This window comes from Aulonocara stuartgranti, assembly GCF_965226115.1.
Source record: "Aulonocara stuartgranti genome assembly, chromosome: 11".
Taxonomy (NCBI): Eukaryota; Metazoa; Chordata; class Actinopteri; order Cichliformes; family Cichlidae; genus Aulonocara; species Aulonocara stuartgranti.
Window position 1 is genome coordinate 35,649,878 of NC_138947.1, and position 15,426 is coordinate 35,665,303.

Consider the following 15,426-nt stretch of genomic DNA (forward strand, 5'->3'; position numbering starts at 1 on the left):
AGAGTACCTCCCTTGGGTTGGGGGGGGGGGGAGATGGATGGATATTCTTCTTCTTTAGCTTCAGATTATCTTAAAGCTTCACCATAAAAAATATTCACATATATAGGTGTATACATACAATAACCAGCCAATGTGTTAAGTACTGTTCAGCTGCTGTTTAACACAAGTATCTCAGAGCATGGACTCTGAATTTAGGCCTATAGATCTGTGGGAGTTCAAACCAAGAAGGGCGATTCAGGTGACATTGAATATGGTATGGTTGTTGGTGCCAGAGGGCTGGTCTGATTATTTCAGAAACTGCTTATCTACTGGGATAGTATCCAATGAGTGTTAGTTTCTGCTGAAAAATGGCTTTTTGATGTCAGAGATCAAATTAGAAGGGACAGACTGCTTTGAGCTGGAAAGAAGGCAATAATAACCACTCATTACAACAAAGATATGCATAAGAGCATCTCTGATGCATGTAAAACCCTGAAGCAGATGAGCAACACCAGATGCCACAAAGCAAACTGGGGCTACAAAGCTAAATTGTCTCAAACTGCTTTCTTGAACACAACGGTGAGTTCACTGTTCTCAAATAGCCTCCATAGAGCATCTTTGGTTGTGGTGGAATGCATCATGGATGTGCAGCTGAAAATCTTCAGCAACTGCCTAATGCTCTAATTTCAATATGGCCCCAAATCTCTCAGGAATTAAATTGCATGACATCTGAAATGTCCTACACGTCCTACTGAATCCATGCCACAAAGAATGCATTAATATTTAATTATTATTTGATTAATATTAATTAATACGTCTGTGTGTGCTGTCAAATGTCATATCAGAAATATCATGGGCCTTACCTGTCACTCTCATCCCAGGATATACAGGTGTGGTTGGTGGTGCCCTACATAAATGGAGAACAGAGAAACCACATGGTTATGAAAGAGGATCAGTTGCAGCAGCTTTATAGCTGTAAAAAGTTGATTTTTTACTCACGTTATAAAGGTGAGAGAACTCAACCACAAATGGAACAGTGAGGGAAGCAGGAGTGGGCTTGATGGTCACTGACAATACCCTGGAATTGAGGACTGTGCTGTTTCTATAAGAAGAGAAAAGGCAGCACTGTCACCTTTAACTGACAATCTATACTGCAGTGGAAATGCACCCAAAATTTCAAGATACTCAGATGTAGATGAAAGCACACCAATGTTTTGTCTGAAGTATCTAATATATGAAATGGATTCTTCTATAAAAATATTTCATTATAAAAGTGGTAAACTGACAACTAATTTAATATACATAAAACAAAACAAAACCCTGGAAATTAAAGCTAATACAACTGGGAGATGCTACACATGAATGCATCTAATTCATCCCAAAGTGGGTGTGACAGAGGGCAGAAGATTCCTCGGAATGTCTAGACAAACAAAATATAAATAGATGTATGGAGGAAACATAGCCCTACAAACACAGAAGTGCATTTCAACACTGAAAATTGAGAAAACTAATTTAGCATAGACAAACGGATGAATTGCTATCTGGAAGATCACTGGTCTTACTGACTCCAGTTCTTTGATTTCATCGAACATCAAATGACACTTGACTTTAAGCTAGCTAAAATGATGTCCTTGATCCTGATTAAGTTCACAGTCCTGATATCTTTAAGGCCACTTGGGGAATATGCTGCCAATAATGGCATCCACAGATGACAAAGTCATATTGAAGGCTGTTGTTCAAATGAAATTTGAAAGGACATATTGACATTATCCTTAGTTTAGCAAATATTATGTAGCTGCCACAAAAAGCTAGGCCACTTAGAGTTCATTTAAATACTGATAGTTTGTGTTCAGTTGTATTTTTTATGAGATCCAGACCAGTCATGATTTCTTAATCAACAGGATGATAAGTACCACATTTCTGCTTCAGTCGTTTTACAGCCACTTGCCAGAATCTTTGTGCTCTACTTCAGAACAAATGGATCCAGTAATCCTTCTTTTCCAGTAACTGAAGCACATTGTCTATCAGTATCTTATAACATTTGAGACATTTTATTTTAAATTCTCTATCCCAGCTTAGTATGCATTGCTATTTCTGTTTTTCCATAGCTACTATCAATCATGTGGAATCAGACAATCAGAAAAAAGTGAATAGCTACTGGTAGAACTGACATCGAAAGCTTCCAGTTGGCCAATCATGTTCAACAGCCCGTGCTCTGTTTCCTGATTATTCACATCATCACTGTATCCACAACACACAATCACCCTCTCACCATTTGAAAACACAATCACTCATCTTAAACTTTTGTGTCACCTAGTCTCTCGCTTCAAACTTCTCTCATTTTCTTTTAGAGAGGCATCAAAAACAGAAAAGGAGTAGAGACAAAGATAAAATTGGGAGAAAAAGAAGAGTGAAGAAGAGCGGAAATATAGATCTCAGATGGTGAGGGTCTGCTTGATTTTTCTCTTATTTTATCAATTCATGTGTTTTTAGCGTATTATCATAATACATTACTCCTTCTCAACGTTACTGCAGGCTGTTTCTATTAAAACAAATGTAAATCATCATGCTACCAGCAACTGCAACTTCCCCCCAAGATATGCCTTTACCCCAAAAACAAGACGTACATGGGGCCACCCACTGCGAGAATAGTACTCCTACATTTATTCCTTGCATTCATTTAGCTAGAAGTGCTTACTGTTGCAGCTGATGCTAAAAGGCCTGGCAGCACAGTTTTGCTGCATTGGAACATGGTTAAACGTCTTGAGCATTGTTGTTAAATGGTGTGTGTGCACTGCGTGGCTATAATACTAAAGCAGTTGGATTAATTCAGAATACCTTTCTACACTTTTGATAACTTAAGCTTTACTGGCCATCGCTGACCAGAGGAATTCTTGATAGGGAGTTCTAGCAACATATACTAGGAGAGTTTATCTTATAACTTTTGAAGATTGGACTAACTCTATTAAGGACAGAACTGACTTCAGACAAATGTTTAATTCCACTTGATTCTGTTGTTACCTTACAGCTCAGTGTATGACACCTGAGATAAATTAACCATTTATCCTCCACACTGTTGCAGTTTTTAGTGGCCAGAGAAGCTATTATTCTTCACTGGCAAATTTCCCTTCAGGGAATTTGGCTACGTGGGTAACCTGTGTCAAGGATGTTTCACTGAAATAGCTATGTGTTTGCATCACAGTATGAAAGAAAATTATGGTGCAATTAATGCAATGAGTGTCTTTCTGCCTCTTCCATACCAGAGTTCCGTAAACTAAATCAAACTCTGCAGAGCCCGTTTTAGCTGGAATATTCCAGGATTTGATTTGTGCCTTAACAGGTAGAAACTGAGAAAAATGATCATACACAGAGTCCAATCTCCATCACTGCTAATAACCTGACCCTTTTCTGTTAAGCCTATGTGGTCTTAACACCTTAACCTGAACCCTAAATCTATATGTTGAAGAATGAAAAAAAAAAACAGAAGATTGCTGAGAATTTTTAACTTTAAATGTTTGGGGTTTTTTTTACATGAATTTGGATATGTCTTTAGTCTATAACAAAGTGGTGAACAGACAAACCCACTTAACACCCCTAGAAACACTAGTAGTATAACAAAAATTTTTTGGATACAAAGTCCAGTGCATGTCTTCAAGTGACTTCACTGACAGACTCATTTAAATCAAATGTAAGTGTTCCCTAAAGAAAAAACAAAATCCCATAGTAATGCACATGGAGACCCATTCTGACCCTAGGCTAAATAAGCATTTTTCATTAACTGATAATTATTATTTATTAATAATCATTATTTTCTGCCTTCATGATAACTACAAAATGAATATGCTGAACAAAACCATTACATACAACCAAAAACTCGAGGAATAAGAAAAGACAGATGAAACAAAAAAAAAGGAATTCTGAGATGAATGGATTTCATGACAACTTCTGTGCCACCACAACCTCTATCACAAAGTCATATCTATACTGACACATGGAAAGTCTTTTTTTTGTGAAACCCAGTATCCCTGGTTCATTGGTATAAAACATTCTGTTGCATTCATGCAAACCCATTATCAAATTCCCTGTCTGAAATCCACCTCCCCAAATCCCACTTCTTTCAGAAGCAGCCTTGAGAAGTCTTACCTCTGCAGATTGAGAATGCTGCCCAGGTTTCTGTACAGAGCAATGCCAGTTACAAATGTCGAGGTATCATCTGGATCTGCATTAGGAAAGAAACAGAGGTACAGACAAGGATTAACATGGGATTTGGCATATGGGAGGAACTCTAAGAACAAACTTAGGGACCTCCAACGGTGTAGCAGTAAACAATCTTGATGCATGCTCAATCATCCAGATATGGAAATCCCAAAAAGTTCATTCTGTTCATCTGGATGTAGCACTTAAAACGTGTAGGGATCCAGCACCTCCTGTTAGTGAGCAATTCAATCTCTTAGGCAGGTTAATCCATATGACTGTTGAATGGGTTAATTTTTAAGATGTATAAAAGGTCAAATTTGGTGAGAGAATCAATTCTGTATCATCATCTTTACTTTTAGTTTAAATCAATGTCTGCTCTCCTTGAAGTAACCTAACACAAATATTACATTTTGCTCCGTACAGTCCAACAATATGCATCACTGTAAACTGCACCACACTACTGCAAACCAACCAATTTAGCCTACAATAAACTGTCTATCACATCTTTTCATACAACCTTTGAATGACACAAAAGTATAGTATACTTATTATAGTATACTTATAGTATAGCATACAAAGTATACTTAGTATACTTCACTTGTACATTTAACTAGTGGACACATTTTGTGATGAACCGTATAAAAATTGTTTGCATGACTTTTAATTTATTGAGCTGTTTGGAAAGTTGCTACTGAAATGACCCATCACTTAAAAAAAGATAATTTATGTTCAGCTCTGTATCTCCAGCAAGACACCAAAGTACCTTGAATGCAACTTTACATCTTCACCTTGAGTGCATCACAGGGTTAAGCAGGAAAAAGGATTTTTTTGAGGTTGTAAGTGAGCTGTTTGTTATGCTCTTATTATTGAGCAAGTATCTCAATGCCATCACTGAAAGAAACACCAGGCTGCAGCACATGAAGATTTACCTATTCACACAGACAGTAATATGGATTAACCTGCCTAACAGATTTAATGCTCACTAACTGGAGGTGCTGGATCCCTGTTCTGGATTGTTCCACCCCACTTTAGTCCAGGCCAATGAGACAGGCTGAATGTCTCAGTCTCTGCTAGCACAATGGCTTTTTCTATAGAATGCAGGTCAGCCACGCTGCCTCCACTCCTCCAGCCCCCAGAGCACTTACAGTGGGGCTGGCCTACATGACTACTCAGCTATGAACTCTGTCTCTCACACTGTTAGACACAAACCCACAGATACATGAAAACACAACTGTGCACACAGAACAACAATCATGCACATGCTCAGACAGATATGTAAAGTTGAAACCAAAGATAATTTTCTGTTAAAAAGTGCAACACACACACACACACACACACACACACACACACACACACACACACACACACACACACTATAAGCTCAAATACAAAATACTGTCCATGGTCTTTGTATATTTTTGTCTGACACCAAACTGATTCCTGGAATTGCAGGAGACTATAGCAACATTAGTGACACTGTCATCACTCTGGGAAAAATAATAACATTTTTTAAAATAAATTTCACTTGGAGAACTAAAAAACTCTCACATGGCTTGATAGTTTCTGGGCTGCTACACAAATGTGCTTCTCAAACTCTTGCAAACCTTTTTTAGGACGTTTTTGTAACCCCCACCCCCCATTTTATTGCATAAAATGCTATTTTCAACATTAATTACAACAATTATTGTGATTTCATTCTTTCTATATTTGCACCTGAAACTAAACTGGAAAGTGTGTCTTCCAAATGTAACTCTCTTGAACTGGCTGCTTGGTGTGTAGGGTTGTTCACAGCTCAGGTTGCCAGGCTTATAGTCTTTGAGGTTGAATCCTTCCTTTGCAGTAATTTTACATTTCAGTTTCACTGGATTTCATTCAACGTTTGGTTAAACTTAGGAAAAGATCAGTTGCAAGTTGCAGCAACAGCAGAGGGACACATTTTTTTTTCAAGCCAACATGAAAATAATCAGGGGAAAGCGTTTAAATATATATTATTAACACATTTACATGTAAATACAAATTAGCCATCTAGCTTAAATGCTTCTGGCATAGACGCACCCTGGAATGCATTTAATTCCTCCTTTGGTCACTAGCGACTTTGTGGCTTTAAATATATTATCTCCCCCTGCTGGTACTGCAACATCTGCTTAAATGCCCATTTTTCACTTTGGACAGGGAAAGTATGAAATGGACAGGGTGGACCAGCATGTTTATTACATGCTCTGCTTTGATATTGGGTTGGATTAGACAGTTAATCCAGAAAAGACTATTCCTATCATGACAGAGATGTTTCACTTTAACCTAAATGCGATAACCTTTGCAAATTCAGACTGCAGTTGCTTTTCTTACGAAAAGAAAGCCTCAACATGGCATTTAATCTGTTATTAGACTCAATTGGCTTCTCTCAAAATGTAAAAGAACCCACCCACCACTTTAATCACACTCTAGATCTTGTTTCAACATATGGCATAGAAACTGAACATTTAACAGTGTTTCCTGAAAACCCTCTCCTGTCTGATCATTTCCTGATAACATTTACATTTACAATAATTGATTACACAGCAGTGGAGAGTAGACTTTATCACAGTAGATGTCTTTCTGAAAGCGCTGTAACTAAATTTAAGAATATAATCCACCCACTGTTATCATCTTCAATGCCCTGTACCAACACAGAGCAGAGCAGCTATCTGAACACTACTCCAACAGAGGTCAATTATCTTGTTAATAATTTTACCTCCTCACTACGTACGACTCTGGATACTGTAGCTCCTCTGAAAAATAAGGCCTCAAATCAGAAGTACCTGACTCCGTGGTATAATTCTCAAACACGTAGCCTAAAGCAGATGACTCGTAAGCTGGAGAGGAAATGGCGTGTCACAAATTTAGACGACCATCATTTAGCCTGGAGAAATAGTTTGCTGCTTTATAAGAAAGCTCTCCGCAAAGCCAGAACATCTTACTATTCATCACTGATTGAAGAAAATAAGAACAACCCCAGGTTTCTCTTCAGCACTGTAGCCAGGCTGACAAACAGTCAGAGCTCTGTTAAGCCAACCATGCCTTTAACGTTAACTAGTAATGACTTCATGAACTTCTTCACAAATAAAATTTTAATCATTAGAGAAAAAAAATACCAATAGTCATCCCACAGATGTAATATTATCTACAGCTACTTTCAGTACCACTGATATTCATTAAAGACATTCTTATAGCCTCTGACAGTGGACTCATCTCTGCGCTTGTCCTGCTAGACCCCAGTGGAGCGTTCGATACTGTTGACCATAATATCCTATTAGCGCGATTAGAACATGCTGTAGGTGTTACAGGTACTGCACTGCAGTGGTTTGTATCATATCTATCTAATAGACTCCAGTTTGTGCATGTAAATGGAGAGTCCTCTTCACACACTGAGGTTAATTATGGAGTTCCACAGGGTTCAGTGCTAGGACCAATTCTGTTTACATTATACATGCTTCCCTTAGGCAGCATCATTAGAAGACATAGCATACATTTTCACTGCTATGCAGATGACACCCAGCTCTATCTGTCCATGAAGCCAGATAACACACACCAATTAGTTAAACTGCGGGAATGTCTTAAAGACATAAAGACCTGGATGGCCGCTAACTTTCTGCTTCTTAATTCAGATCAAACTGAGGTTATTGTACTCGGCCCTGAAAATTTTAGAAATATGGTATCTAACCAGATTCTTACTCTGGATGGCATTACCTTGGCCTCCAGTAATGCTGTGAGGAACCTTGGAGTCATTTTGGACCAGGACATGTCCTTCAACGCACATATTAAACAAATATGTAAGACTGCGTTCTTCCATTTGCGCAACATCTCTAAAGTTAGAAATATCCTGTCTCAGAGTGACGCTGAAAAACTAGTTCATGCATTTATTACTTCCAGGCTGGACTACTGTAATTCATTATTATCAGGAAGTCCTAAAAACTAAACCTAAAAGAGAGCAGATTTCTCCTGTATTGGCTTCCCTTCATTGGCTTCCTGTCAAATCCAGAATTGAATTCAAAATCCTGCTCTTCACATGCAAGGTCTTAAATAGTAAGGCCCTATCTTATCTTAATGACCTTGTAGTACCATATCACCCTATTAGAGCACTTCGCTCTCGCACTGCAGGCTTACTTGTTGTTCCTAGAGTATTTAAAAGTAGAATGGGAGGCAGAGCCTTCAGTTTTCAGGCCCCTCTTCTGTGGAACCAGCTTCCAGTTTGGATTCGGGAGACAGACACTATCTCTACTTTTAAGATTAGGCTTAAAACTTTCCTTTTTGGTAAAGCATATAGTTAGGGCTGGACCAGGTGACCCTGAATCCTCCCTTAGTTATGCTGCAATAGACATAGGCTGCTGGGGGATTCCCATGATGCACTGAGTTTTTTTCCTTTCCAGTCACCTTTCTCACTCACTATGTGTTAATAGACCTCTCTGCATTGAATCATACGTATTATTAATCTCTGTCTCTCTTCCACAGCATGTCTTTATCCTGTCTTCTTTCTCTCACCCCAACCGGTCGCAGCAATGGCCCCGCCCCTCCCTGAGCCTGGTTCAGCCGGAGGTTTCTTCCTGTTAAAAGGGAGTTTTTCCTTCCCACTGTCGCCAAAGTGCTTGCTCATAGGCGTCATATGATTTTTGGGTTTTCTCTGAATCTATTATTGTACGATCTACTGTACAATATAAAGCACCTTGAGGCGACTGTTGTTGTGATGTGGCGCTATATAAATACAATTGAATTGAATTAAAACAGCCAACACACTGAAAGATCTTAGCATTCTTGTGAGTTTACTGGAAGCCACACTGTAGACAACACAGATCTGATAAACTTGAATGTTGATGAGCATGTCAGCTTTACTTGTTTCATTAAGTTGTAAAAGCAGTCATGTTGGCAGGCTATCTCAAATACTGTATGAACCTTTCTCACAGTTTTTTGTTTTTGAACCACAACCAAAGCTACCATCTATTTATGTTGGTTATCCTTCCCAAATCTCAAAAATATACAGTGGATAAATAAGAACAAACAAATGTGTGGTTCAGGAACACCAAGTTACACTTTTGTTTCCATCGATATTGATCTGTAAAATCTGTGGCTGCAGCTTTCTGTGGGTGAACCCCCACTGTTGAAGAGTAGTGCCAACATGTGAGGAGACTTAATTGCTGGAGAACATGAAGTCACTGGCAGGCCTGAGGGAAGGAAATGCTTTCTTTATCTGGCAGCTGTGTCAAAGGCAAAATAATATTACAAATAATAGTAAAAATATTAATAATAATTAAAACACACACACAAACATGCACTCTCTCTCACATATAACTCCATCTGCTGGGACATTTGCTGGGACTTCTGCTCCAGCACACTACATGGCAGCCCGAGAGAACACAGACGTGTGCCAGGCAGCAGGCAAAGGCTTTAGCTCCCAGGCAACAGCTGAGCTCCCATGGGCATCAGGGGGTAACCGAAAAAGACACGTGCGAGTTGTGAGGGGGTTGAAGTATTATTTGTCCTACTCATACACGCTTTGGCTGGCCTAACCAATAGGCTAGTCAGACTGTGTGTGCTCAGTAAGAACTAGCCTGGAGGGACAATAGTTTATAAGTTATGTGTGTGCAAGAACGGAAACGGTTAAATATCTGCTAAACAGCTAAATCTCTGCTCATAAGCACGCACACGCACGCACACACACACACACACACACACACACACACACACACACACACACACACACACACACACAATATGGCTCCAGTTTTAGAGCCATATTGTGGACTGTTCAGAATCTGAACCTGTTAGTGGTGAGAGGAACTGGACTAGAAAACCCATTAATAATGAATGTGTGCTTGTGCTTATCTAATAAGCTCCATTATCTCTTTACAGAAGCACACATGCCGATCATGGAGTACAGAATATGCAAATTCCATGTGACCGATAATATTTTGAGCATGTAAAATGAATTTTTGCTCACACTGTCTTTAAAAGATGTTTAAATCACAGCTGCTTTAGTTACCAGTTACACCAGCTACCTACAAATAGAGTGGAGCCTTGAACACACCTTTAAATTAACCTGTACTTGAGTTGAGGTTGTCACGATTAATTACTATGTCAAACAGAAAGTTGCGTTCAGAGGGAAGTAAATGAATTTACAAGAATTATTTTTCTATTTTAGCAGTTTTTCACAATTTAACAATTAAATTAACTTTTAAAAGCAGAGTAAAATAAAATAAACATCAGAACCTGATAAAATTGTTTCATGTTTAAAATTACAGGTGAGTGTTGTGCTGTTTTGTGCTTACACATTGCAAAGAGGAGGAAAATCCTGCCTGTGGACCCTAACTCTATTCACACTCCTCTCGTTTTTTCTGTCACAAAGCATGTAATTTGTAGTTTCCTTTGTATGAAAAATAAAGCTTTTTTCAGAACATTTTGGAGCTGTGTGAAGGGACCAATCAATCAGCACAAACAAGGGATCAGAGAGCTGTTTTAATCAATGTAAGCAAGTCCACGCTCTATGCATAAAGAAGGCTGGCTGCTGGTGTGACATTGCCGTTGGGAGACACTTCTAGCTGCAGAGAAAATTGTCTCTAATTAGTCCTGATTGGCTCCTGTTGACTCCTGATTAGGAACGATGGCCTCACTGGCATGCTAGCAGTATAGTACTGTCTTTAATTGTTGTAAACTTTGTGACTGTCAAATAGCCCTGCTGTGATTGAAAGCCGTGCACCTAGCACCTGACTACAGACAAAAGTCAAGCCCAGCTGGTTTTGTCCCCATCAACTGTTAGAATGGCACAGGGCGAGAAGTCTCTCTTCTTCTCTTTCCTCTGACCAGCAAAATAATACGGACATGCCTAGGATTTTCTACCTTTTCCAACAGATACTCTGCTGGTCTTTTTGACTTTTTTATGAGGTTTTTATATATAGCTTTGAAATATCTGAATCCACTACTTTATAAGCAGAACACAAACACTGAAAAAAAATTACATCTGGTGTCATTTTGAATTCAGGGTGCAATCCAAACAGGTGGGTACAATGTCCACAGGTCGAGTTGACTGCTCAGAAACTCATTAAATTCATCCTACATCAACCAAACTTTTGACTAAGGACATGGTCACCTTTGTGACATCACAAAGGTTGACACCAAATGAGCCAGCTGAGATACTGGTACTTGCAGATGCTTTGTCCACCTGGGAGGGTTTCCCTGGGTAGACTCTGGCAAGATTTTACTGTACTGTGCATTCAGTTTGGCCAAGGGAACATCTTTGAACTCCACCAATGAATTACCACTCATGGCTATATACTCATCTTAAGACGATGTGCTGAATCTGTGCTAGTTTTTGTAGCACATAGAGAACATTCAGTCGCTGTCATGTATACCCTCAAAAGCTGTATAGAAGCTGAAAATGCATTTCTATATATATATAATTGAAAAGAAAATGGCCAAGCTTGGCCAATAACAGAGATACTTTGGAAACGTCACAGGGAACAGGACTTCTTAGTGTAATTCAAAATCAGAAGCAAGTCTCAACTGCAATCATGAAACACCTCTGGGCGGTTATTTTAAATATTATCTAAATTATCTAACTTTTTTTCCCACAAAGATATACAAACTGGAAACTCCAAAGAATCAACAGAAAAATATGATTAAAAACTTAAAATGTTTTTTAAAAAATGGACTGGTATTTTTGCTTTTTTACTATTTGAGCGCTCAAAGTGCTTTTTACTACAAGCCTCATTCACCCATTCACAGACATTCATACAGCTCTTTTATTCTAAGCCTAAAAGCTTTGACAAGGCAAATCAGGGTTTAGAATCTCGATACTCTAAAATATTGATGGGTTGTCTTACAAATAGCAGGCAATACGGCTACCTCCTGAACCACAGTCACCATAGTGTTGATTTATGTCCTTTATGTCTCTGGCGTCTCCTATTTTTTTCCAGATGGAAACCCTTTACAACCTCTTAGGAACATTATTTCTAAAGGCTAAGGATCACTATTTTCCTCTCTGTTTGCTTGGCAGCTGAGTTTTGGTGTCAGAGGTCATGGAACTACAACTTCACAAGCTCCGTTTGCTCTGGGATACTGCAAACGTTGACTGAAGTGAAGAAAATATTGCTAAATTAAGCTCTAGTTGTGGGTTATATGGCACTAGGCCCTGTATTGATTAATCATTTTCATAAATGTTAATGACCTATTTTATAATTTAAGATAAAATGACTCAAGGCAAATATCTATCATATAAACACATTATGTATTTCACACACACATAATTTGCTCATTTTCTTTGTCATGGTGCCTCCCTCCTCCAAAACCAGTGTTGTGTAATTCCCTTTTACTATAAGACACAAGTCAGTATGTAAATGCTCCTGCTTGTGATTCAGTGCCATCACATTGTTAAAGCAGATGGGCTCTGTATTAACATTTTATGAAACTTACTCATGCCTGATTGAAGACAATGTGACTTTTTGTTGTACAGCTGTAAAACTGATTTTATTCTCCTGCATGTTTTATTTGCGACATTAAATATGAGCATCTCCGCACGCATTTGTCTGAGCAGGGTGCTTTGCTTTGCAGATTAATGGCAGTAAACACGGTTTTATAAATCAACTGCTGTTCCCCATTTTGCCTTTGTATCTTGACAGCTCCTGCCCAACCAAACAAACAAACACAAACATTCACAGATTCAAGCGTGTGTTCCTGAATTGTCAATCAGAAGCCAAGCTCCGTGCAATCAGTATTTGGTGATTATGTTTAGAATATTATTTTCATATTTCTGCTAACTTCTTATTCTGACAGCTCTCACCTGGCTTGCCAGTAGACAGGATGTTGTTAGAAATGTTGACCTTGTTCTCAGGGCTGAGAGCCCAGTCCACCATGCACTTCCAGCTCTTCATAGGAAAGCTGATGCCTCCATGACCCCTTACTGGACGCTTATGGATGCTGAGAACTGTAAAAGAAAGAAAAAAAAATGTGAACTTGAAAATGGGAGAAAGTGAGAGATAAAAAAAAAGAGCAGTTTAATATCAGTACTTATTTAGCCAAGGAGCTCATTTTAAACCAAAGCTGGCGATGCATTTCATTTATGTTATCTTGGGATATACAGTATCCAGCCTTAGTAGTTTATACAGTATTTCTATATTATTATTATTATATATACACATATTATTATATATTGTAATTATGATTATAATTATTATTATTATTATTATTATCGTATATGTGTGAGCATTACATTTTTCTCCTGTAAATTACTTTTCTGAAAATATAAAATTTAATTATATAAATTTTTTTTTAAATACCCCCAGTACACAACAAAAAGCACTCTCAAGGGACTTTATATTAAGAGATAAAGGTATTTGGTTCTACCCCAAATTGTAACCCTGGCATGATCTCTAAAGCTAGATGTTTCACCAGTGACGTGGTGGACTTGGTGTGATTTCATTTAATTTCTTCTTCTTCTTTGAAAAATAAGATAAGATGCTCCAAAGTTTCGTGCAGTTAGGCCAGCAAAAAAACGACATATGCAGGTGATTTATGCAGTCTTCATAGTCTAATTCTCCAAGGAGAATAATGAAAGAATACTTCTGAAAATAGACTAGCTAAATTGTCAAAGCAGTTTAAAAAAAAGATTGCAATTCAAATTTGGCACAATTCTGCATTCTAACTTCACTACTTTTACAAGTTTAGAAGAAGAATGTCTGATCAAACTCTGTGCTGGAAGTGGATGGTAGATTTCCCTGCATGACTTTGCTGCCATTTGAGGAGTGGGAGCAGAGAGGAGGTCAGCCGCTTAGGGGAAGGATGTAGTGCTTGTGTAGGCAGCTATTTGGCTGCAGACAGAGAGGCAGCATCGCTATAAACGGGACCTCTCATCTGCCCTCAATTCCCACGTACTCTCCCCTGATTCAACAAACACACTTTGCCTCGTTTTTATCCGGAGGTCACAGAGAGATTCAGAGCCTTTGTGATGACTACACTATGTGTTTTTCCTATGTTTGAAGAAAGTTGAGTTAACAGTTACGGCAATGGAAGGAAGCAGCAGGTGGTTTTGAATGTGTAGATGTGTCATGAGACACATCTAAAGACTTTCAGCCCTGAGGAGTGCTAATAATGAGCCTTAGTTATTCTCTTCATGTAAGAACAAGGCAAACAGAAACAGAAGGCTAGAATGAGGGCTGTGCTGTTCCTTGATGCGACAAGGTTCACAGTTAAGGAAAAACAGGAATTTGCAGAACAAAGGGTGGTGACAAGGGCATCAGGGTGAAGCAGTGGTTAGCACTGTGGCCTCACAGCGAGAAAGCCCTGAGTTTGAATCCACCATCTGACTTTTCTGTGTGGGTTCTCTCTGGGTCCAGAGCCTTTGTGAGCCTACTTTCACTGGGGTTAGGTTAATAGAGATCGACAGACCACATTACTTTTGCGCATTGCATTGTAGGTACGAGTGGCAGCAAAATCAAAACACTGCATCAATCGCTAGCATTTCCAGCACCGGTAATCATTAATTCTGCGGTTTTAATCCCTACTTGCATTTTATTTGCCCCAAAAACAGTTATGTACAAAACGAAGGAAAACACTGCAGGTCCGTACAAAGACAGACGTGACAAAAAGGCAAAAAAAAAATTATGAGGAAAAAAAATCAAAGGAGTGAAAGGCTTAGACCCATACGAGCATACAGAGTGGACTAAAGACGTTAGCGTGCTGCCCAACTTTCATCACGCACATATTTATTATTATATGGTCCTAAGTGTGAGTGCATACACTCACAAAATGTTTAGTAACTTCAGATCCCTGCAACAAGCCCAGGTCCAGTTTACTTTGGTAATTTGGACTATTCCATTTCACTGCTGTTGTTAATTTTCAGATCCAATACAGATTGAAAATGTGACGTCATTTCCGGGGTAAAACCGCAAAGGATTGTAGGTACGAGTGGCAAGCGGTTTTTATCGGATTCTGTTGTGGAAGAGAAATTGTTCAAGCCATGTTTCCGAGGTAACAAAGAGGCGATGGATGGCCTGGATTGCAGCCATTCGAAGACCAAATATAACGTTCCAGAACACTCCAGCTCACTCCAGCTCACATGTTAGTCTGCTAAAATAAGTGTTTCATAATTCATTACATTTATTGTCTTTATTTATAACTGGCATTATTGTTTCATTCTATTATAGAATCTTACAAGAAAGATGCCAAATTGTATTCCATTATGCTGTATTAGCTGCTTCAGTGAAAAACAAATCAACAATGCAAAAA

General features: G+C 38.7%; 1 protein-coding gene across 13 annotated transcripts in view; it reads right to left on the reverse strand.

Moving 5' to 3' along the window:
* The window catches only part of adgrb1a (adhesion G protein-coupled receptor B1a), a 219,205-nt gene that overhangs the window by 68,288 nt on the left and 135,491 nt on the right, over positions 1 to 15,426 (reverse strand). For all 13 annotated transcript variants that reach the window (XM_082550997.1, XM_082550996.1, XM_082550995.1 and 10 more), the window contains 4 exons: positions 12,983 to 13,126; positions 4,123 to 4,198; positions 979 to 1,081; positions 843 to 886 (listed from right to left, as the gene is read on the reverse strand). In XM_082550997.1, coding sequence (XP_082407123.1) covers positions 843 to 886; positions 979 to 1,081; positions 4,123 to 4,198; positions 12,983 to 13,126 — 367 coding nt within the window. The remainder of the gene's footprint in view (positions 1 to 842; positions 887 to 978; positions 1,082 to 4,122; positions 4,199 to 12,982; positions 13,127 to 15,426) is intronic.